The sequence below is a fragment of the Patiria miniata genome, unplaced genomic scaffold (genome assembly GCF_015706575.1).
Source record: "Patiria miniata isolate m_02_andy unplaced genomic scaffold, ASM1570657v1 HiC_scaffold_17, whole genome shotgun sequence".
Classification (NCBI taxonomy): Eukaryota; Metazoa; Echinodermata; class Asteroidea; order Valvatida; family Asterinidae; genus Patiria; species Patiria miniata.
This window is the reverse complement of record NW_024037055.1, coordinates 5,878,788-5,902,323: the sequence shown is the minus strand read 5'-3', so window position 1 is coordinate 5,902,323 and position 23,536 is coordinate 5,878,788. Positions and strand designations below refer to the sequence as shown.

Below are 23,536 nucleotides of genomic sequence, written 5' to 3'. Positions count from 1 at the left end.
CAAAAATAAAAAAAATAAAAATGTCCTGTTTAACCCCATGCGTACGGGAAACGGTCATGGCCGCGGCCGCTAATCCTCATTGGAATGCAGTTGCCAGCTGTGGTATGCCGTGGCGCACAGCTAGTGGGTAGTTCCACAGCTGCTGCTTTTGTGCAGTCCCGCTACCACACAAAGGCTGTGCAGTCATGCGGGCCACTTGCTCTATGTGTGGAGGAATGTCCCCATTACACCCCGTACTTAAGGGGTTAAAAACGAAGTTGCACAGACGTTAATTTCTAGCTTGACGGTTTTGAAGTCTGCTTCGTCAACTTGTTGAGCCGCGTTTGTAGCTTCTGCTCAAACTCTTTACGTCGCTGTCGGTTCGTCGTGTAATCTTTCTGCCGCTGCTGCGTCAGCTTCTGCCTCTGCACTTCTTCCAATTGGCCGTACAATCTACAATCCAGGACAGAAGACATTTTAATTCTGCCTTATTTTTACGTATTTAAAAGTTTACACTATTGTGTAATTTAACCGAGATGTGATAAATTGTAACAAAAAAATCTTGAAATTATTGTTTTATTTGTATGAGGACTTTATAGAGTACAAAATGTTTAAAGGCTCCTATCCGCTGAGGGTGACCGACCGACGCCATCTTGCCTGAATGCAATTTTGCCGCGACGCGCGGCCGTACCACTGCGTGTACATAGTACAAATCCCCTGGTGTACGTGCATCACACACAAGGAACAGTGCGCGTCAACCAGCTATTAACTGTCCCACCCATGGGACGTCGTTGCTAGGTAAAAGGGCGCCCTCTATTGTTGGCGCATAGGAGCCCATAAATGGAGTTTTGGTGTGAATTTAAGAAGAAGTTGTTTGAAAAACCCAGTAAGACAAACCTGACGTTTCTTTGGTACATATCTTTCTCTGAAGCCTTGCGGTCTGCGGTCGTTATCGTCTTGGATATTCTGCTCCTGTCTTTGCTTCGTGCGGTATCGCTCGATGAAGTTCGATGGCCACTTGGGGTTGACCCGGTGCTTGACCTTTTACCTTTGACCAATGGTCCCTTTGCTGGGCTTTTGCCTGTAAGATATTGAAATAAGATTAATATGAATTCAACAGAGATGAAATTTTCCAAATTTATTTCCAAAATTCCGATTGTTCTCACGATCTTTTCCCCGCAAAACCTGATTTTTAAATTTTTTTACGAATTCGATGAAAAGGACGCAGAGAAATCTAATGCGAGTGCAATTTTAGTCTGTTCTACCAGTCGTCAGTGCACAGATTGTATGGTAGACGCACATAAGTAAGCCAGGATTGGAGTAGTTTACGGCTGGAAATAAGTTTAAGCATAAACCTATGACTACAGCTATGACATGTCTAAGACTACGTACACAGCTTCGTGTTGCACGTGGAGTTCGACTGCAGTGAAATCCAAAAGGATTTGTTATTTTCGGACGTGTCAGATTCAGTGGTACAAAATGCAATGCTTTAAAAATCAGGATGATCTCGGGTATGGTGAAGAGATCATAAAAGACAAAGTACATGGACGGTTGTTGGAGGAAAGAAACTATAATGCCGATTTTTTTTTCCATGTATATTAGTGAAGCTGTTTGATTCAATGATTGAAAGGTGCATTTGTCTTGGACTGTGCTTAAAGATTTTCCTCTACTTTCTCAAGAAAAGAAGTGAACTTGTTTATTGACGAGTCAGTCACTCTGACCTCAATTCAGACTACAAAGCACTGAACATTTTTTCACATCGTAAAATCTTGTTCGGATCTAAAATAAAACGGGATGCAGTGTCTGGAAATAAGACACTTAAAGTAACTACATACATGTACATCATGCACGCGGCCCAGGTTTCGGACACGGATTTTTGTTTGGCCTGTTTTCCCATTTTTTTTTTTTTTCCGTACGCCAGTTTTATCTCCAATTCCAACAGGAATAAGTTAAGAATCAGACTGCAGATCTGACAATAGTAGAAGTTAACACCTAAAGATCACGTCTAATGGCCTGATTTGACAGATTCTGGCGCTACCCTCAAGCAGGAATAATGGCCTACCAGTCTTGGTCTTCCTTGATCGCTGGATCCTCCCGCCACGGGATCTCTTCCAGTTGTCCAGGGTCTGGGAGAAGGCGGTGGCCTGGTGACTATCGGCATGAACTTTGACCTCTAGCTGACGGGACTGACTCGACCTGATGAAGGATTGCTTGTGACGTTGAAAGGCTTCTTGTAGATTGATCGAGCGGACAGTAGATGAGTCTAGGATGATGAAAACATGACGAATTTTAATAAACAGGCAAACAGACCTCGGTTACCAATAAATGTAATATAATTGTTTTTACTTCTCAATCCTATCTTTGCTGGTATGCATGCATTTGTCTGCAGTGTTGTAGTACTCGTACTCGGTACTCGTACTTGAGTACTACTCGAGTACCTTTTTTAGAGTACTCGTACTCGTACTCCAAATGACGGTACTCGTACTCGGGCAACAAAGTACTCGTACTTGATATGTCGAAATTGTACTCGATCATCAAAGATCGAAGCTTCCTGATTTTCCTCTGTGCACGTTCGGACTAACACATTTAACAGCTAGCCGTGAGTGGGTCTGTATATCGGTCTGACTGGGCCTGGGCCAATTACGCACAATGAACCATTTGCCATATGGCCATATTCAGAAATAGAAGTACTCGTACTCGGAGACCTGTACTTGTACTCGGAAGTACAAATACTCGTACTCAGTAAACTAAGTACTCGGCAGTACTCGGTTTCTCGGAAAAAAGTACTCGACTACAACACTGCTTGTCTGTAATATTCATCACACGATTTGATTGCCTTCTTGCAAAACTTGACGTATTCGACAGGCAAGGGTTATAATTACATATAAACATAAACAGTATTGTGAAAATCAAATAATATTTCTGTAAATTGCTTTCAATTTGTACCTGGTGTGTTTTCAACTTGAGCCTCTGCCTGTGAACCGGTTCCGGCTGTCTTGGACTGGTCTGAACCGGATCTAGCCGGACTCTCCAATGACATCTCCTCTTCATGATGCAGGAATGATACCATCGAGTCGCTGGCGAGTTCCACGGATGTCCACTGTCTTTCTTTCTCTGCATCATCGTTGGTTTCGTCAGGAGCAACGGAGGATGTCAGAGTGGTGTTGAGAGAGACGAGGGTTAAATCAGGGTCTTCATCGATGCCTGTCTCCTAGGTAACAAAGGTATTCAAGAGAAAACAAAACCGATTCATCAATGAAAGAATTTTACAAAACTAACTGCTTTGCATTTAAGAATTTTTGAAATCTAAAGGCAAAATCAGACAATGCAAAATGAGGCTACAACCAGTCTTACATTTATTACAGCCTCAGTGAAGTATACCTACCCTCTCCATCCATGGGCTATGCACCCAACGCATCCTGTAAACCAATTAACGAGTGTTTACTTACTTTGGAAGTCTCACTTTCGCTGATAGCAATGTTCCTCATGACCTCTTGTAGCGTGTCATCCATCGCTTCCGACGCATCATGAGATTCCTCCACAAGTGCCCCGGCATAAGACAGCTTGGAAGATTCATCAACACCGGGTGCTTCATCTTCTCCAACATCTGGCCGAGATTCCAACGTCCTCGAGTCTGTGTCACCAGAAATCTCTCTGGATCCGGGAATCTTCCCCAGACTGGGCTCGAGAGTGGCACCCCTGTTAGGCAGATGCAGTTCTGAGTTATCCAAGCTTTGGTGTGGCATGAACCACTGCTCTTGTTCTCCTCTCGGGAAACCACTCCTATACAATTCTCCAATATCAACCACGCCAGCCTGCTGGCTCAGCACGTAACCAGGATCCGTTGTAGAGGGAGGTAATACACTCGGACCACTCTCTAACGAGGTGTTGTAGTGACTAAGAGACACATCTGAGAACATAGGCATGCCGTCTTTAGGTATGTCCGAACGTCTGAACACTGGAAATGCTGGTACTCCTCCAGCTAGATAGGAGCCACTCTGCGTGTCGCTCTCTGTCCATATGCTCTGGGGCGAGACTGGACCTAGAGTATACTCTGCTGATTCCATGCTTTGCCGAGGCACTGTGGGAAGGCTGTGAATAGCGCCCTCAGCTGTGACTGTCGCAGGTGGCAAAGATGGCTGCCAGGAACTTCCAGGAGGAATGTCCGTCACAAAATCCTTGAAAATGGGGCTCTTGGAAGATCGCTTGTCGCTGCCGAGCATCCGCACCTGGTACCTGGCACTTGTCGAGGATATTGATTCCGAGCCGCTGCTTTCGTAGGCGGAGAGAGCCAGGAATCGCTCGACAGAATCCTCGCTCAGGAGCGAGCTGCTTAATGAATGCTGAGGTTGTGTCAAGGTGTGATCGCTCAATGCAGAGACTGAGGAGTCTGGTTGGGTTGAGACGTCCTCATTGTCGGTAGCTGGAGAGGCGATGTGGATGACGGCCGGACTTGTGAGGGGAGCAGATGTGATGGTCGAGGTGGATACTGATACGGATGTGGCCGTAGTTACAGGGGTAGTCAATCCCATTGTCATTAACTGCAAAAATAAGAAAATACAGCCAACATTTGATAAATTACTCCGTGGTGCTTTGGAAGGTTCATTATAAATTTTACTTCTTGAAATTTTGTGCAAGAAAATGTTGATCAAAATGGATCATGTTGAACTTTACAAAGGATTATCATTTCTTACTTTGAGACACTTATTGTGGTTTTTCATGGAAACTAATAAGCTTTTATTAAAGCAAACTTACATTTGATGAGGGGTATGACAGCACACCGTGACCAACATCCACGGCAAAGCTTGGAACAGTAGTTGATGTTGATGTATCAGCTTGTCCTGGACTATGGCTATATTTAACTGGCTTCTGCACAGTCTCTGCTGCATGCAAGGTCTTTACTAAGTCCCTGCCGCTGACTTGGCTGGTTGTGGTCGCCATGTCAGAAGCCTTGTCGCTGAGATGAAAAGGGCCCTCGCTGGCTTCAGTATCTTGTTGAGAGGTACCAATGCGGGGTGGGCTGGTTTTGTGTGGGGTAGAGGCGAGTGGGTCCAACTCTGGGTGACTTCTGGACAACCGCTTACGTCTCGGTGATTCTGCCTCCAAGATGGTACTGAGCTCATGAGGACCTGCTTCCACTACTGGCTGAGGCAGTCTCCACTGTGCTGGAGGAGGTCTGGTGTGTCTATGACTTCTCAGTGATGATGGCAAGGTAGACTGGACAGGTACGGGTTTACTGGGATCCGTATTGGAAGCCAAGATGGTTGCCCAGTCATACTGCGATGATTGGCCGTGAAAAGATCTCACATCCTCGGGGGTTGAAGCAATCTCAGCTGGGTGATGATCAGAACTCTCAGTGAGGTTAGCACTGCTGTCTGGAGAGAGTTCGTGAAAGGATGGTTGTTCACTATCTGTGGATTTGCCAGTCGGATCAAGCGGGTAAGTTGTTTGTCCTAACGTCATGGAAGGAAGTTTGTAGATACCCTGGGAAATTGACGGCATTTCTTTATCTGAGGTGTCCTCTGTCCCAGATTCTGACAATCTCTGGCCAATCTGTTGTGAAAGAGTTCCACTTGGATGAACCTCGGATGCTTTTGTTTGTTCAGCCTCAAGTTCTCCAAAGACTCCAAGATGTCCAGACATCATTTTTGGCTGTGCATCAGAATATGACATCATCACCTCTGGAGTTCCTGGCGGTGATGTCATCACATATTGAAGTAACGGCTGTGACATCGTCCCCCCTGAGAAGGTGTCTCTTGGTGCTCCTTCTGGTATTTTTGACGTCATATTCTGTGGAATCGATTGTGACGTCGCCAATCCCGATGCTAACACTTCTTGCGTTTCTGGTTGTGACATCGTCCCCTTTCCGGATTGCCTGGCCAGCTGTTCCTGTCTCTGCTGTTCTATCCTCTGTGTTAGCACCCTCTGTTTGTCTAGGATCCTCTGCTGTTGTTGCTGCTGTTGCTGCTGCAGTTGTTGTCGTGTCTTCAGCAGTTGTTGCCGATGCTGTTCCAATTGCCTGAGGGGAAATTTATTCGAAGCTAAATAAAATCTATCGAAGACAAACCAGTAAGATTCTTAACCAAAAAATCTGTTTTGAAAATCCTCCTTCAAAATGTTTTGAAGTTATGAGACACATGTTCTTGACAAACTCTAGCAGCTTACTTCAGTAATTGCAAAACATTTTGTTTGATTTGCCTGAATAATAAATCAAAGTTACCCCCGCAGTAAAAAGGCACATGTGATTGGCTGCCTTTACTCATACTTGAGGGAGTCAAGTTGGCGTAGCGTTACTTTCCTCGCCTTCCACCGCTGTGACCCGGGTTCAAATCCCGCCTGGGTCAACATGTGGATTGGGTGTTCAGTCCCTGCCTGATCCCAGGATGGTTTCCTTAGAATATCATTCTGGAGATTTTCCTCCAACATCTGAAACTGTATTTTTTTTCCCATTGTATTCTCTGTACAGGTTACTTCATGCTTGCGAGCTACAGTGCCTAGGGCACTTTTGAGGAATCCTTGGTTTCATTACCAGAAATGATTAACAATAATAATAACAATACCTCTCCATTTCATGAAGAGCAGGTCCTGTACCAGGACTACTAGCTGACTGTTGCAAGACATCCGATTGTGATGTGGTAGCATCAGGCCTTGAAGCAGAAATACTTGTTGGCATTAGAGTTACACCTGTCGTGGATACACCTGTTGCTGTAGACACCTCTGTTGTTGCGGAGACATCTGCGGATGTCGGTAAGCCTCCACTGATACTTGAAACAAGTTGTTCAGCATCGGGGAGCTTTCCCAGCTCAGCATCTGTAAACACTCCTGGATACGCCAGTGTATGTGTCTTTATGTCTTTCAGGGGTTCCGTGGACGAAGTGGTGGTTGTATCTTTGAAGTACGGCTCATAAGGAGGCAGTTTGAGTTCAGGATATTGCTGCATGATTCTCTCTCTTCGTTGCTGTAGTCGTACCTGTGCCTCCTGGAGCGTGTCACGGCTCGGTGGCTGCGTCCTAGCCTGGTCTGGTGGTAGCTGGCTTGATCTCTGAGTGTCAAGGGTAAACTTTTCTAACCACTCCTTGCTATGCCCCTGTTGCACCGTCATTGGAATCTGGTATCCACCTACGCCTGACTGAAAGTTAGCTACCTTCGGAGGAGAGCTTTGTGGCTGCCGTGGCTCTCCGGTCTGTTCAAGACTGGAGGGAAGCTTGTGGACAGTAAAAGGGTCCATCCATTGATGGATAGGTTTTGCAGGAACATCTCTGGTTGGGTGTTCCTGTTCTACCTGTTGGCGGCTGGGTCTTTGCCAGGGTAACTGGACATCTGCCGACACAGAGGGTACTTCAACCTGTTGTTGCGGCTGCTGCAGTAGGTTATCTGGGAGCTCTTGGTACTGTGTGAGATCATGCTGTTGACCTGCATGTTGTGTCAACTGTTGCTGCTGTGCTCGCTGCTGTTGTCTCTGCTGGTCAGAAATCTGCAGCTGTCTGATAAGTCGTTGAATGGCGTGTGAGTGACTCTGAGTTTGAGGACCCTGATTCTGTTGGGGTATATCCCGCTGCTGCTGCATGTTATCATCAAGCGGCTGCTGTTGCTGCTGTTTTGGTTCTGTCCTCTGCTGCTTAATTGACGGTTGCTGCGGCGCGTCGTCTCTCCACAACCCTGCTCGCTGTTGTTCAAACTCTTGCTTCTGTAACTGCAGCTGTTCCCTGTGCAGCCTTTCTTGCTCCCCAATCTGCTGCTGCAGCATGCGCTGTCGCTGCAGCAGGTTGTCTTGCAGCATCTGCAGGTGGTCTCGGTGATCTGTGTGGTCCTGCAGCTGCTTTTCAGCCAGTCGCAGTCGCTGTTCATCCTCTTTGGCCATTATGTCTTGCTGCACTTTCTTCTGCAGCTCTACATTTGGCACCTGCAGTTGGGAAAACACAATCAATGCAAAATCATCCAGAACCATTTTCCATCACAAAATAAGCGGATTAACCGAATCAAACAGATGAGGCAGTACAGGACAATGGCTTCATTTCAACACCGATACAAACACTTCACTGATTGATTTTCCTAGCATACCTTTGAAGCAGATCTAATCTTTGCAGCTTCTTCCATAGGATGCAAGAGCATCATCTTCTCCTCTTGCTTGTTGGTGTCTTCAGACAGCGTGCCTGTCTCCAAGGTGTCCAGCGTGCTCTTCTCGCTCCCAGATTCATCCTGGGATGCCTCGGGGGATTGTGGGGCATCTTGAGACGGTGATGCACCCTGAGACGGTAAGTCTCTCGAACTTGGTGGGGTGTCTGGCTCTTCAACAGGAAGGCCTTCTTGGCTGGGCACTGCTAGCACAACTTTCTTCTTCAGTTCCTCTCGCTGACTCTTGATGCGATCCATTAACATCTTCAAAGGAGCTGGAAGATTAATTAATACACAATCTTAAAGTAACTTTGTTGTGTACAGTAGATTTTGAAAACATAAATTTAGCCCAAGAAATTTATTATGCAATTGACATCGGAGGGAATTGCTCTCTACACAGACTTAAAACCTAACAAAACCAGATGCTGAAACTTGTCAGATTGAGAGAAGTTATGCTCAATAATCTTCACAGACCTCTAGGCTGTTTTGGTTGATCCTCTTTGATCGTTCGCTCCGCCACCTTGCCAGCTTCCTCATCCAACCCTCGTGGGAACCTCTTCCCCTCATCCTCTCTCTTCGTTGGCGGCATCGGGACCGGCTGAAGCAAGATACCAGCATCGTCAGAGACCGAGTCAATCGTGACATCTAGGTCCGTGTCTCTCTTAGGTTTGGGCTCCAGTGCAAGGATCAAGTCGCCGGTGTAATCTGTCGGCAAGAAAAGGGGATTGGATTCAGTATTTCCTCAGGTCAAATTTATTATTTACATTTCAAGACACAACCTTCAAAAGAGGTTTTGCACCATAAACACTTGTGTTTCAGAGGCAACAGTGGCGTGGGTTCAAGTCCGGGCCCGGACACTTGTGCCCTTAAGCAAGGCACTTAACGTCCCATCCGAAGGACGAAGCAATAATGGTTAAGCCGGAGGTCCCGTGTGTTGTATAAGGCCAAACGCACGTAAAAGAACCCAGTAACACTTACCGCTAAGACAAGGGGTTTGCCCCGGTGTTTCTGGCCTCCTAGTTATACTCCCTTGTGGAAGTCCTTAGGAGAAGAACCAACCAAGTACCAACCAAGTACTTGTCAATTTTATCGTTTCTTTTTTTATTTCATTAACCTTTTCAGTTAGGCCAAAAAAAAGAATAGTTCTGCTTCCGGTTTACCCGACCGACCCTATTTTTAGGCTGCGACCCTAAAATTTTTATCGGCAAATCCAAAAAAAAAAAAAAGATTTAATAAATAAAAATAAAAACCTTATGTCTTGTCTGTCTTCACAAAATACCTCTCAACAACCCTTTTGCATCAATAAATGCTTGTATTTATTGTTTTCTTACTTACATTCGCTATTTTTTCAAAAGAAACCTCCGTTATTTTTACAAGTTCGCTTCGCGATTCAACTACTTCGCAATTCGATGTCTATAATCACGTGCGTAATAAGCGCAATGCGGCGACGAATGGTTCCCGCCGCGCCGCGCGGGCCCAATGATGAAAATGCTGTAACTAGTCTGTGCACGGCTATGCGATCGATAGCGCTAGCTAGCATGGCTATGCAGGCGCAGGCACGTACTCTGTCAACTGGTCGGATTCGACAGCGTAAAAATGCCAAGAAAGACATCGTAAAAATGCCAAGAAAACACCGATAGAGAAAGAACATTTTTGCAAGTTAATTCACAGATTTGATCTAGCTTGTCTGTGTATGTATTTTCCGTGTTCAAGAGTTCATTTTGAGATCGCACTACTCGTATTTGGAGTGATACAATGCAGCGTGTTTCCCGAAATTTTCGACCCGTTGGCCGCAGGCCACACATGTACATGTACAGTGCATCACACACTTTTCGGAGTTTTGGCCAGCTCCCCTTCTTGACTAGCGTTGTGCATATGGTGCGAACGACCTGAATTTTCCACAATTTTTTTTACGAATTATCGAACGTAAATATATTGAGAATAATTAAGGTAGGTTTTATTCACTTTTTGTGGCCATTTTGTTTATAGCTTTTGTGGTGCAGTGGAAATAGTTCAGGCTAAAACTTCGCATATAATTGAATACCCCCATTCAATCTGCATAAAAAAAATTGGCAAAAAAAAAACAATTCCGACCGACCGACCCTATTTTTGAAAGGCATGTAATCGGAAGCAGAACTATTCTTTTTTTTGGCCTTACATACTCCTTTTAAACACCATACACACATCAAATTTGAGTAAACCTCCCAGGATATCCCAGGGTGAGATCTAAAAGCATGTTATGTTATCTCATATATCCCTGATACTAGACTTAAGAAGGTTAGCCCTGAACGGAAGATTTGATTCCGAGTATGTTTGAAAGTCCTTCTGCCTTTTTTGCTGTTGCTTCATTTTAAATGTTGGTCTCTTTGTCAAACTACAGGGTGGTGCAAAAATAAGGAAACCCACTTTTGACAGGAATGTTTACCTACTTACTTAACTTATTTGAACTGTTTTTGTTTATGATGTAGTGAAGTATAGCTCTTCAACCATACATGGTGAAAAAATCTTTAAAAAAATCGTGAGAATAATTTTATTATAAATTTGAATATAAGTCACCAAAATCACTGTCGTCCACGTGTAAGTCTAGTGTAGAGTTTTTTTTCTTCAAAGCAAGCTACGGAGCTCAGTCAAGCGGATGGAATAAAGCCGTCCGTGGACAAACAGGTTTGGCTCATGAACTTTTTAAACTACCATATCTCAGAGACAAAATATGCATTTGCAATCATTTTTTCGTCACTTATGTTCAATATTTTTATACCGTTAAATTGAATTGTTGAAATATGCTCAAGAAGTAGGTGAGAAAATTGCTTTCAAAAGTGGGTTTTCCTTTTTTTTACACCATACTTTACATGTATCAACACCCACCAGTGTTTGTCATGTACATGTCTTCAAACGCCTGCTCCAGCTTCTGTTGCTCTTCTTGTTTGTCTTCAAGTCTTTTGTGAGGCGGCTGAAACACTTGATGCTGCAAGTGAGCCAAACATTACAGATAAACACTATAAGTAGGAGTTAGACAACCTCAAGCAAGCTAACAGCCGATATCACCTGCCCCGGCAATCAGATCTATAAAGTAGCGTGATGGCCCTCACTGGGGTTGATCAACCGTTAGAGTGACAACGATGAACAGTCACCATCGAAACCACCCGGTAAAACCTTATAGTTACATGTCGTGAGCCATTCACCCAATCGATCCCCATTACGCAAACATACAGTCTGTGCAAAGTTGTCCTTGCAGTCAAAATCAATCAAGTGACGGTTTTCAACAGTTAAAGAGCTCCCAGCCTACATAAAGTAGGATTGACTGGCTGTGACTGTTTATGTAACTTAATACAGCTACGGTTTGACTGTAGGTGATTGATAAGCCAACTGTGCCTACCAGTTGCCTGCTTTTGCCTGTTGACTGAGTTTGACTAGTCAGAGTGCTTGCTCAAAATATGATCTGACTGTTGGTGCCTAGCCTGTGTAAAAGGCATGGCAGAGGAAGTGGATGACATTTTTCACTGTCTGTGACAGTTAATCAGAGAATCACTGGATGTTTTTTCTCACCGGTATGTTAGCCACGATGGCCTGCCTTCTTCTCCGATCGGCCTGCTCCATCTGTCCAAGCTCCTCCATCAGCCTGGTGTAATCTTGATGCAGTAACTCCTGCTTCCTGGCGTGCTGGTGTCTCAGACGTGCTTTCTCCAATCTCTCTTTCTCTTCTCTCTCCGTCGCCATCTCGTCTTCTTTAGCTCGCCTCTCCTCCTCCTGCGCAGCCAGTCGGGCATCCTCCTATTATTCAATTTTTGTTTCAACAGGGATGTGAGTAGGCTTCAACATGGGTATGATGTCACAAACAAGTGAAATTGAGTTACATACATGGTTAGAAAGCCCACAACGTAAGCTTTCATTTGGTATATAATAGAGCTCCATGGCCCATCCCGTTCTGGAGATAAGACGTATTTGCATATATTAATTACTTCCTTGGAGCTCTAATTACACAACTGAGAAAACAGGCTTTAAAGCTATAGTCCATCATTTGCAGCCATCCGAAAAGTAACTGGCGTAATTATTGTTGAAAAACAAACTTAGTTGAAAGATAGTAAGGGAACTAAACTCCCTGTGAAATTATTCTTTCTGGGAAGCTGTCATTTTGAAGTAATCAACGAAAGAAGGCATTTCCAACGGTGATTCTTAAGAAGCACCGTAGGAAAATTTAAATTAGTAGTTCGTTTGTTATTCAGCGCAGCGCGCGCAAGTATTGGAACGACGCACACGCGCGCGCGGTTGTTATAATTCGTCGGATCAGTGCGCGACGTCGCGTATAGCTGCAATTCAAAACATGATTCAGTAACTTTTGATTTGAAATTGAGATCTTAGAACGCTGTTTTTCTCGGAATGTACAGCTGAAGCTTAGCTGAAACTTTATCAGGTTAGTTGCTTAGTATCCTTTATTAGATTTTGAACTCTTTTGTTGCTTCAAACGAACAAAATGCACAAATTACAAATGATGGACTAAAGCTTTAACATAGCTGGCTCTGTTGTAGATTTGGGCATGATGCACTCAACACTGTTGTTTTTTTCCAATTTATTCATCGAAATCAACATTTCTGCGAATGAACCCTGAAACTTCAGGTATTAAAAATGTCATTCATGACAAAAAATGAGAATCAATTTTTGACAAAATGTTCACCCTCTCAACGTTGAGCGTGCCATTACACGATAATGCACAGAGCAACTTAACAGCCTTTTTTGTGGAGTGGGTCACATTCAAGGGAAACCAAAAAGGTTTTAAAATAAAAGTGCAGGAAATCCTGTACAGTGTATCATAGAGAGTCTTTGTTTGGTTCCAGCCTTAAAGGGAAAATACAACATTTGCAAACATCAAAAAATAAAACTACCAAATCATTTTGAAATACCTTGCTGGACTGTTAGTGAATGACAGTGTAAAGCATCCTGTAAAATCATGGCACCTGGTATACTGTCATTTTTAAGAAAAGTGGTATTTTTGTATCAATTTCCAACGCTGATTGGCCGATCAGCGTTGGAAAAAACTGGCTTTTTTTCAAATACTGGCCCCAATTGACCATCGCGCTTGTTTGCAATCGATTACACACCTATGAACGGGTACAAGCCAGCTAGACTGGTTCCCTGACCTTACAATTCCCCAATGTACGTAAATTGCTCTGTTTCTTCTTAAATGGAGTCAGGGAACCAGACTACAGGAAAATGGTTGTTTTTCTTGGTTTTTATAGCATTTTTGAACCAAAAACCTCAAAAAAGTCAGTGTAACTATATTTGCTATATATTTCCAACCCCCCAATTCCATCCATTTCTGAAAATTACAGCAAAAGCAAATGATGTATATTCCCTTTAAAGGCTCCTGAGTTATTCTGGGGCCAGAGACAAAGCTGGAACGGGACACAAAACTGAAACTTTACCTGTTCCCGAGGTTCTGCCTTCTCCACATACTCTCCTTTCAGATGGTAGTGACTCGTAGAGAAACCACTGACTACCGTCACAACTTTGTTCTCCTTGCCAACGTCGTCCAGATCCTCAATTGGGTCCTGAGATGTAATTGGGTAATAAAGTTCAGTCTTCAGGCCTTCCAAGTACATCAGAGCTAAGATCCCTACTGAGTGATCGTAACGGCAGAGGATTCATCTCCAGAAGCGATAATGATATTTACCACGTCACAGCCATTTTTTTTTTTTAAGTTGCGTATCTAGAAAACTGGTCACATTAGACTTGCATCAGTCAGCGTTTGTATAGTTTGTGAGGGATTCCTTGATAGAATGGAAATAGTGATTGGTGCATTAATACAGCAGGAGGGTTGACCTAGACCAGTCTAATGATTGTTTAGATTATGTTTGCCATTGAAAGTCTCCGGTACGTTACCTTGGCTGGTGGCGGTAAACTTGCAATCTTTGCAGCGCGAACTTTCTCAGTTTGTATCGCAGCCTTCCTGGCTATGATGTGGGCGTTTTCTTTCAGGTAGTGCTGTTCGTCTTCCTGTTTTTGTCTCTGGAGGGCGCTGCTGTAGCGCTCGTTGGCAGCATGCTTGTCCTTCAAGGCTTGAGCTGCACGTATCTCGGCTAGTGGAGGCTGTGGAAACATCGAGTAAGGAGAAAATAATTTGTGAAAGAAAGTGGGTTTTTTTTTTGTAAGATAGACTTGTGATGGAGTTGCGATTGAAGCGTGATGGACCTGTGATTGACTTGACTTATTATCAACATTCTTCCCAGATCTCCTTGTTGACCGTACCTGACTGCTAGCGGCCCTGTGACCGTCCCCAACACTCTCCAGACTCCTCTCAAACATCTTCTGTAAAGCATCAGTCTTTTCCTTCTTCGCCTCCTCCCAATCTTTCTTCAGATGCAGCGCCAGGTTCTTCAACTCCTCTCCTTTCTTCTTACTGACGTTGTTTCTGATCTTGGAGGCAAAGTGTCTCTCTTGCTCTCGAACCTGTGCAAAGAAATACAAGCTTAAAATTAGAATATCAGAGGTTTTCAAATCTTCAAGATGCTTGATCAGGGGTGTGAGAGACCACCGATAAAAATAGCTGAAAACAGCTGAAAAAGGTGTAAAAAAAAGCTTAACTTTGGAAATCTCCTATACTTTTGTACACAGCAAGTGAGGGAAAAAAGCTAAAATCCAAAACAAAAAAAGCTGAAATCAGCTTTAAAGCTGAGATTTCACACCCCTGCTTGATACATGGTATTTCCAAACTTTAGTTTGTTTAGTTCTGTTTATTTCTGGAGCATTCACAATAAAAGGTAATAGGATTACGACTACCACATAATATCTATTCAGTAACAACTTCAGAACACTGGATTATTACAAATCTCACATTTCAATTTGTGTAGCAAAGTGACATGGATGTCATGAAACATCAGCCCTAAAATTTGGTCCAATTTCACAGAAAGGAGAATAATATAAAACAAAAGTTGGGCCATGAAAATAAGTTGTGCAATTTAATTCTAGAAAATGTCAAATGAAACTTCAAGATTTCAAGGAAAATCTCACCTGTTGGATCCTTATTTTCCGTCGTCTCTCCTTCTCTTGTTTGATTAGCGCAGCCTCCTCATTTGGACTGAGTCGGTAACCAGTCTTGACAGACTTGGTGCCAGTGGTTGCCATGGTAACAATGTACTGTTGAGGCTAACCTTTGCTCTAGAAAGGGATGAAAGAGAAGAGATATGTTTACAATTAGTGGTTAGCTTACAGCATGTAGGCATACAGTATTTGGTTGGGAAAACAAGAGATTTATAAATTCATAAATAAATTAAAATTTCAATTTCACTTCACTACACTAGTCGTCATGCTACTTTGCTAATGCTACTTGCTAGTCTTGGCTTGCCAATTGTAAGGTGGAATCGACTGTTCAAAATCAAAAGAAGAAAAAGCAAGTCAAAATAATTGCTTTTATTTTTAAAAAGTTTCATTCACAGAAGGAATGCCGTTTGTCACAAAAAAAGATGAACAATTTCACTTTCAATGTGTTGATTGCGCATTTTTCCCGAAATGGATGCAGTGGATCGTGATGTAAACAAGCACCGCCGCACAAGCACACAAGCAATAATCCTTTTCACTCCAAACAAAATCAGACCATCAAGTTACTCAATTCACTTAAAATTACTATCAAGCATACATACCAGTTTCTACATAAATTTCACGCTAATGCGGGGATTCAAACACCGATTTCTCTCATTTTTCATTTTACAAAATTCGCAAAAACCGCCGGTTGATAAAGTGTGGTACCCAGACGTACAAACGAACTTGAATGTATTTGTCTTGCGTTCACAAAGCACCGTACTAAAATGTTTTCCAAAACACCAGAGGGCGGGCTATTGGAACCGCACGGATATGGGCGGGGCCCGATAATAAGCAGGGGGCGCCGGGGAGAAGCTAGTGAGTAGAAATACAAAAAACTAATTTACAAATTACAAAATGACTAAACAAAACAGATGAACTTTTTCCTTATAATCGATGATAAATTTTCAAGCGTTTCAATCCATTTTAGCCTTTTTTTTTCAGACCCTGAGCCTTTTCCCAGTTTGGTTTCATGCAAGCACTGTTTTGTATTCAAAATTTAGTGTCAGTGTGACGTGATCATTTCACAGTACATGTTAGGCCCTATGTGCAAATTAACGTCTTATTTGTTTTGTTGCTTCAGCGACATAAGTCATAATTGTACCAAAATGATCACGGGGGGTACGTGCCAAAACACAGGTATGAAGTGCAATGAACCGTTCAGTCATAGTCTGAACGATATTGCAGACGATATTTGCACAACCTTTGGCCGATTATAAAAGCATGGAAATTTTCACTTGTGTACTGACACGACCTAGCATACCGAAATAGCTGCATATGTGTTAGTAATTCTGAGTAGGCCTTCGAACCCTTGACGTTTTCCCAATTTGCAGGCCCAATTCTGTCGTACCGGTTTAAAGTTCGCCGTATGAGTTCGTTTATGTAAGCTTTATCAATAATCACAGATGTGATAACCTTGCTCCGATCAACTAATAATCGAGCAGGATCTGAATTCATTACACAAGTCTACCCGGGTTCGTCAAGGTATAGGCCTACTAGTACTACTTAATACGCGTACGTATACTTAGGTAAGTAATTAGGGTTCTTTTGCTTCCGAGAATGTAATTTTGTGGCTGGTGCAGTAGAATATAGATAAATACGCACTAACGCTCTGCAGTAATAAGGCTTCGGCTGGTACATGTACATGCATGTTGTATTATATGCAGCAAATCTATGGAATCGGTAAAATGTGCAGTGTGTTGCTGATGACTACACAATACAACTGCGAGTCGTTGCTTCTTAATTGGATGGTACGGGGTACATGCATGGGCATGGGCGTCGCGAGGGCCCCCCCTGGAAAAGCAAAAAAAAAAAAAAAAAAAAAAAGAGGCGCGAAGGCAAAGTGGTGTAAATTTAATGAGTTGGGGGGGGCAAAATGTCCCTGCCCCCCTCTAAAACTGATAAATCGAGAATGTGTTGAGAAATACATGCATTTTTTTGCAAAAAAATGTGTTGCCCCCCTCTAGAAAAAAATCCTGGCGACGCCCATGTGCATGGGCATCAATCCTGGGGGTCCCCCCCCCACATTTTGAAGGGTGGGGGACACAATATCAAATTCCCCCCCCCCCCCCCTCCCCCCTCCGATTTTTGAGCTCGTGTCTCATTTACAATTAAGGCCCTAATATGTACTACAATGTATCTTCTGCTTAGAAAATATTGGTTAAAGTGGTCAGAAATTGCCTCAGATCGCATCACAGAGCATTTAGAATCCAACATTTTTCGGGGCCCTTTTAATTAAGCGGGCCGGCCCCGGACCCTATGCCTGTAGCTGAGAAAACTTCTAAAATTATGTTTAAATTATTATCTTTTGCTAAGAAAATATTGGTTAAAGTGGTCAGAAATTACCCCAGATCGCACCACAGAGCATTTAGAATCCACAATTTTTCGGGGCCCCTATGTCTTCAGCTGAGAAAACCTCGAATTTATGTTTAAATCATTATCTTTTGCTAAGAAAATATTGGTTAAAGTGGTCAGAAATCAGAGCGTCTAGAATCAATTTTTTCGGGGTCCTTCAGCGGGCCGCGCTCCGAACCACACGTACGCCTTTAGCTCAGAATACCGGTAGCTGATTCAATGACTCCAACCTCGAAAATGATGTTCAAATAATTATCTTTTGCTAAGACATTAAAGCATGGAAGAAAGTGGTAAAAAATTGCCTCAGATCACACCCAGAGCATCGAGAATTCATTTTGTTTTTCGGGGCCCTTAAGCGGGCCCCGAACCCCACGCCGTAGGGCTTCGCGCTCCGCGCTCGCATCATATCCCCCGCCCCACCCCCACCCCACTTTTCAGAAGCGCCATTGACGCCCCTGGGTACATGCAGTCATTGGGTTTTGCCCTTCATCGACGTACTTTACGTTATACTCAGTGTTTTCCCCGAGTGATTTTGAGAAAACTTCACAAAAATACTCGGTGGGACTCGAACCCACGGCCTCCTGCTTACAGTCGATTGAATTAACAGTTGGGTATACATCTCGATCGTATGTATATAGCATATAGCGCATTATTACAATTTGCACTGTACATATCACCACTATCATCATCATCATTACCATGCTAGCACAACCATCCACAAAAACTAAAACAGATTAACCTGTTTCTTTGACTAGTAACTTCTACAGAATTCAGAAAAAGAAGACAAGATGTTCAAGACACTTGCATCCCGAATGTTCACTACACCGGAAGAGCCAAAATACAAGGTCATCGATCCTCCTGAGGTAAAAGTTTTATCTGTAGATCGGTCGGTTTTCTTTCCGTATTATTCTAATAATGGCCACCATATACATGTGCGTCCTTGGCTCCTTCATCTCATAATCCATCCGACCGTGCTCGATTGAATCAAGATTAATGTAGGCTATCGGGAAAACGGCACTCAAACTTAGTCACAATATTCCAAACGGAATCAGCCTCCGCGGTGGTTACTTTCCTCGTCAATTCCACCGCTTCGGCCCGGGTTCGATTCCTGCCCGGACCACATCTGGATTTACCTCAGTCCCTACCTCAGCGATTCCGTTGGGTTATACCCAGAATATTCTTCTGGGGTTTTCATCCTCCTCCTCCTCCTCCTCCTCCTCCTCCTCCTCCTCCTCCTCCTCCTCCTCCTCCTCCTCCTCCTCCTCCTCCTCCTCCTCCTCCTCCTCCTCCTCCTCATAATTCGGCAGGCGTCCGTGGCCGCCTCGTCCTCAGATTGTAATGGGGGCGTATCCCTTTGGTCGCCGCCATCACGTATATGTACCTGTTCTCTTTCACTGATTGCCGCTATTCTCAACTCTTCACACTTTTGCCATTCCACATCGTCACATTGTCTACCCAGCGCAGCTTAGGGCGACCTCTGCCACGTCTCGTACCCATAGGCAAACCGTCTATAACTGCGCAGGGCAGACCTCTCGTCACATAAAACTGTTTATAAAAAGCGAAATGTGAAGTTATACATCCGTTTATACTTCCGGTCTGGTGGCTACTAAAGTGGCACTTTTCCAAATCATAAAAAAATTAAGAATACCCGGGTGAGGTCTCTCCAAAAAAAAATGCCGTCCACACATGGTAACCACTAATTTCTTGATGTTTAGGGTTCAAAAGAACGCGATCGGGGCTTTGAAGAGCGTGAATATGAGCCATGCATGTGGGCCGTTGTCGACGCCACCGGCGATACCGCAAAAGAAGCGACAACTGCTGGATTTCGTCAGCTGCTGAAATACATATCTGGAACCAATAAAGAAGGTATAAGCTCACTGCCTTCTTGAGATACAGCAGGCACAATGCAGAAGGGTAGAATTTAGAGTTGGTAAACTCTATAGTTGAAGTTACTCAAATTTTCCCAACTTTAATAAGCGCCCCTACTTGTGACCATATATCACAAGGGCGAGAATGACAAGAAACGACGTCGAGCTTCTGAATTATTGACCTATCGCGGTAGAATGGCGTCAACGCAGCTCGTGAAATATTGTCAATTTTACATGATATACAAAAATGGACGCGGGACGTGCAAAATCTGAGACAAACAAAACTTAACGTACACAATTCCATAAGGTTGTCTAAGGGGCGTAGCTAACTCGCAAATGGCGATAGGTCATTTCTTATTGGTCGTTATGACGAGACACACTCCTGTTTGATTGGCTAAACTATCAGACGCTGAACGCAGTGCCTAGTGAGCGCGTGTTAATATTTAAATTAAGGGTGACCATGAGTTTATCAGGGACATGTGCTATCTTAGCTCGCTTCATTTGATGGGAAAAAATAATCATGAAAACATATCGTTCCTTTTGCCAGGCGCGACCGTACCGATGTCAGCTCCGGTCATGGTGTTCCATCAACCTGGCGAAGACGAAAGCTGGAAATCCTTCAAGAAGGAGGTCAAAGTTGGTTTCATGATTTCCACTGACAAGAGGGAGAACCCGCCCACGCCAAACGATGACACGCCCATCACGTTCAGGAAAACGCCCACAACTCGTGTATACGTCAGGTATTGTATTTAAATAATTATATCCCCGCCCTCATCGTACCACACACTCAATGATCGACTTGCAGAGAATAATTATGTTAGAATGAATCAAAGTCATATACTCTACTGGTATCTACGATACTGTCCTTGGTCATAACGATGCCCGTATATACAGGAGGAGTAAAAAAAAAAAAAAGGAAGCCCAAATGGCGCACCCTATTTTGTAAGGAACTTCTGCCTGTAGCGCTTTCCATATCTAGGATGTGAAAGCCCAATTAATGAGCCTTCTTTTAGTAAAAGAATCATTCAAAGCACTTAATGTACTTTTCCATTTATGGAATTTTGAACACAAACACAGTTTCAAAATTTTGCACGGATCACATTTAAAGTACGTGATACTTATTTTAGAAAAATTAAACCATGTCGTATATCATGAAAACGGATATCAGAATAATCCCATAAGTCGCCGGGGTAGCCAAGTAGAAGGCAGGGCAAGACTATAAACTCTTGACATTATAAAGCATGTTGTTTTAACATTGGAAGCAGAAGGTGTTTAACTTAGGTATAAGTGCCAGTTATCATGGCTATGGAGAGTGTTCTGATGTTGTTTTGGTGTGTTTTTTTATTATGTGAATTGTCTTCGTTTTGCTGAAACATCACTTACATTTATTGTGATCCGTAAACAAATTATAAAACTGTGTTTGTGTTTAAAAGTCCATAACTTGAAAAGTGCACGAGCAATTTGGATGATTCTTTTTCTATTAAGAAAGCTTATTACATGGGCTTTCACATCCTAGATGATGAATGTGTTACATGCAAAACTTCTTTGAAAAAGATAGGGATATCGATTTTTCGAGTTTAGTGTCACTTCGTGGTGACGGTGACGATTGTGGGCTTATTTGGTTTTTTTTTGACTTGCCCTGGTCCTGGGTGCTTATAGGAGCTATAGTTATGGCAAAGATATGAAATTCTAACTGTTCAATATCTGTATATATGTTTTCTTTCAGGAAATACGGAGGTTTCTCCAAGGAGGAAATAGCCTTAGCCGAAGTGGCCAACCTACGCGATGCCCTGGGAACCAAGCACAAATACATGAATAGCTTCTGTTATTTCTGCGGCTACGACAGCCCGATGACCATGTTCGGCAGACGAAACGAGATCTGGTTCCTCAAGGAAACTAGCGAGGCAGAGATATGAGCTTCGTTTATCACGTCCGAGTCGAATTAAGATGCTGGAAAGGAAGTAGGAAATTCTAAATGTAAAATATATGTACACCAATGACGTGTAACATGCGCACAGTGGACCGATCCAGTAAGCACCGCCCCATGGTGTTCTGACCAATCACAGCCGTGATTTAGGTCCGACGTGCGTGCACTAAAGTCCGACAAGCGTGCACGCGGTACGCGCGTATGATGCGCGCGGAAGGAAAATGCAGCGTGGCATTGGAGAGGAGCACGTGTTAATTATTTGCCTAGTGCGCTGTGGGCGGGGCTTACTGGATCGGTCCATTTCCTCGACTTATATACGTAGATCTTATTACATGTATCTGGTGATTTCGAGTAAATAAGATTAAGATAATAAACTAAGATACATGTTTACAAATGTTTTTGATAATCGGTTATACAGCGCTGTAAACGTTTGTAACAAAAAGATACAATGAAAGATGCATCATATTGCATCGTCAGTAAAATTGTTCTTAATGTAAAAGAAACCTATTTACTATGCGCTGCTGTGCGTCTTGAACAAGACTGGGTCTTGTAGAGTTAGGCTACAGGCACACCAAACCGTTGTTAGCATTTGGTGGATTACTTTGTAGTCTTTCTAGTAGAATTTTATTAGTCCAAGCAGGTTTTCTCCACGTCACACAATCCAGTTGGAAGTGGGATTCAAAAGTGTCTCGCAAGTTACAAGCCGAAGCGCCACCAAGCGGCGAAATAGGACCTCAATTAATTTGAACTTTCTTATCGTGAAATGAAATTCGGGAGCGCGTTTTCCCACAAAGTCTGCCTTGGAAATTCACGTGACTACCAAAATAAATGCAACATGACAGCGTCCATGAGACGAACCTTGACTTTTTCAAGTAAAGCAATTATTTTTTTCACACATTGTTGCACTGATACTTAAGCATATAATCGTTTTAAAGCCAAATCTTCTTTTTAAAAAGCCTATTAGAATGAAGAAAATTTCGGGGAATCCCCTTTTAGAGACCAGGTTTGTTACTCATGAATATTTAACATCATGATATAGACCAATCAGAATCAAGATGCCAAGCTCACACCTCCAACAATGACCAATCACAACTGTTCCACTGGGCCCGGATGACTGGTTTTCTGAAATAAATGTAAAAGATTATTTCTTAATTTTTATTTCTCAAGTTAAAAAAAAAACAACTTTTATTTACAAATTATATTTCCTAAATTATATATGCATTTAAAGGTGAATCGATGATCACTTAAACTGTAATTTCCAGTTTTGGATTTTAATAAAGTTTATCTAAACTTGGAAAAATAATGAAGAAAAAATACTGTAAAGATTGACTGGTTCCTTTAATTTACCCCCATGCACTAAAGATGTATTCCTTCCTGCAGGTAATTCGTAAAACACTCAGGTAAAACAGGAACCAGAGCCAATCCTCCAACGAATGACGAATGTTCAATTTGTATATTTAACGGAAAAACTACCTTTTTATGTCAGAAAAAAAGGACCTTTTTGATATTGTTGGGTTTCTTTTACACCTTTAAGTTTATAGGCGCTCAAAATTGAAGATGCGCAGCGCAGTTCACTTACCACGATTGTCAACAGAAATTGGAGAAAGAAAAGAAATACATCTAAACATGTGTCCTTCAAGAAAAAAAATGAAGGCCTAAACAAAGTGCTGTTAAGTTCATTGTACCATGACCCCCACCCTTTCTGAACTTCCCCGCCCCTACATGTATCCGAAGCTGACAGGAGTCTGGTCCTTGTTCTCACGCACCACAGACTATGTATAAAATACGAGGTGGGTCTGGGTTCCGTACACATGTACAAAGCATGGAACTTGGAGGGTCCTACTAAAGCGCGTCAACAAGCGTCAACAAGCGTCAACAAGTTTTAGTAATCGTTAAGTGCGCGTCAACAAATTTTGTATAGGCCTTTGAACAATAAAAACAGCTTTATATGGTAAAAAAATCAATAATGAACATCTTCTGCATATCAATTAAAGTTAAAATTATTTTAAAACTTGGTTTTTTGAACGCGAAATGTACGCCGAATTTGTCGATAAAAGTAGGCCGCCATCTTGTTTGGATGGCGCTGTAGACTTCGCGCATGCGTAGTATGGCTCTTTACACTTCACGCATGCGTAGTACGGCTAGCTACACATAAACAAGATGGCGGCCACCTTTTATCGACAAATTCGACGTACATTTCGCGTACAAAAAACCAAGTTTT

At 42.9% G+C, this 23,536-nt stretch overlaps 2 protein-coding genes across 2 annotated transcripts; one reads left to right on the top strand and one right to left on the bottom strand.

Annotated features, from left to right (window-relative positions):
- Nucleotides 1-109: 109 nt before the first annotated feature.
- Nucleotides 110-15,876, bottom strand: LOC119723635 (centrosomal protein of 295 kDa-like). Its single transcript, XM_038194385.1, has 16 exons — nucleotides 15,729-15,876; nucleotides 15,100-15,246; nucleotides 14,338-14,538; nucleotides 13,972-14,178; nucleotides 13,515-13,640; nucleotides 11,641-11,865; nucleotides 10,960-11,059; nucleotides 8,569-8,799; nucleotides 8,041-8,369; nucleotides 6,540-7,882; nucleotides 4,735-5,998; nucleotides 3,429-4,520; nucleotides 2,926-3,190; nucleotides 2,042-2,242; nucleotides 877-1,060; nucleotides 110-432 (listed from the first exon to the last, which is right to left on the bottom strand). The coding sequence occupies exons 2-16, from the start codon at nucleotides 15,211-15,213 to the stop codon at nucleotides 276-278; spliced, it is 6,039 nt and encodes a 2,012-aa protein (XP_038050313.1). The 5' UTR covers nucleotides 15,214-15,246; nucleotides 15,729-15,876; the 3' UTR covers nucleotides 110-275.
- Nucleotides 15,877-16,417: 541 nt separating this feature from the next.
- Nucleotides 16,418-21,481, top strand: LOC119723634 (heme-binding protein 1-like). The gene is made up of 5 exons (XM_038194384.1): nucleotides 16,418-16,694; nucleotides 18,276-18,383; nucleotides 19,236-19,386; nucleotides 19,936-20,128; nucleotides 21,115-21,481. Exons 2-5 carry the CDS (start codon nucleotides 18,309-18,311, stop codon nucleotides 21,302-21,304), a joined length of 609 nt encoding a protein of 202 aa, XP_038050312.1. The 5' UTR covers nucleotides 16,418-16,694; nucleotides 18,276-18,308; the 3' UTR covers nucleotides 21,305-21,481.
- Nucleotides 21,482-23,536: the final 2,055 nt, after the last annotated feature.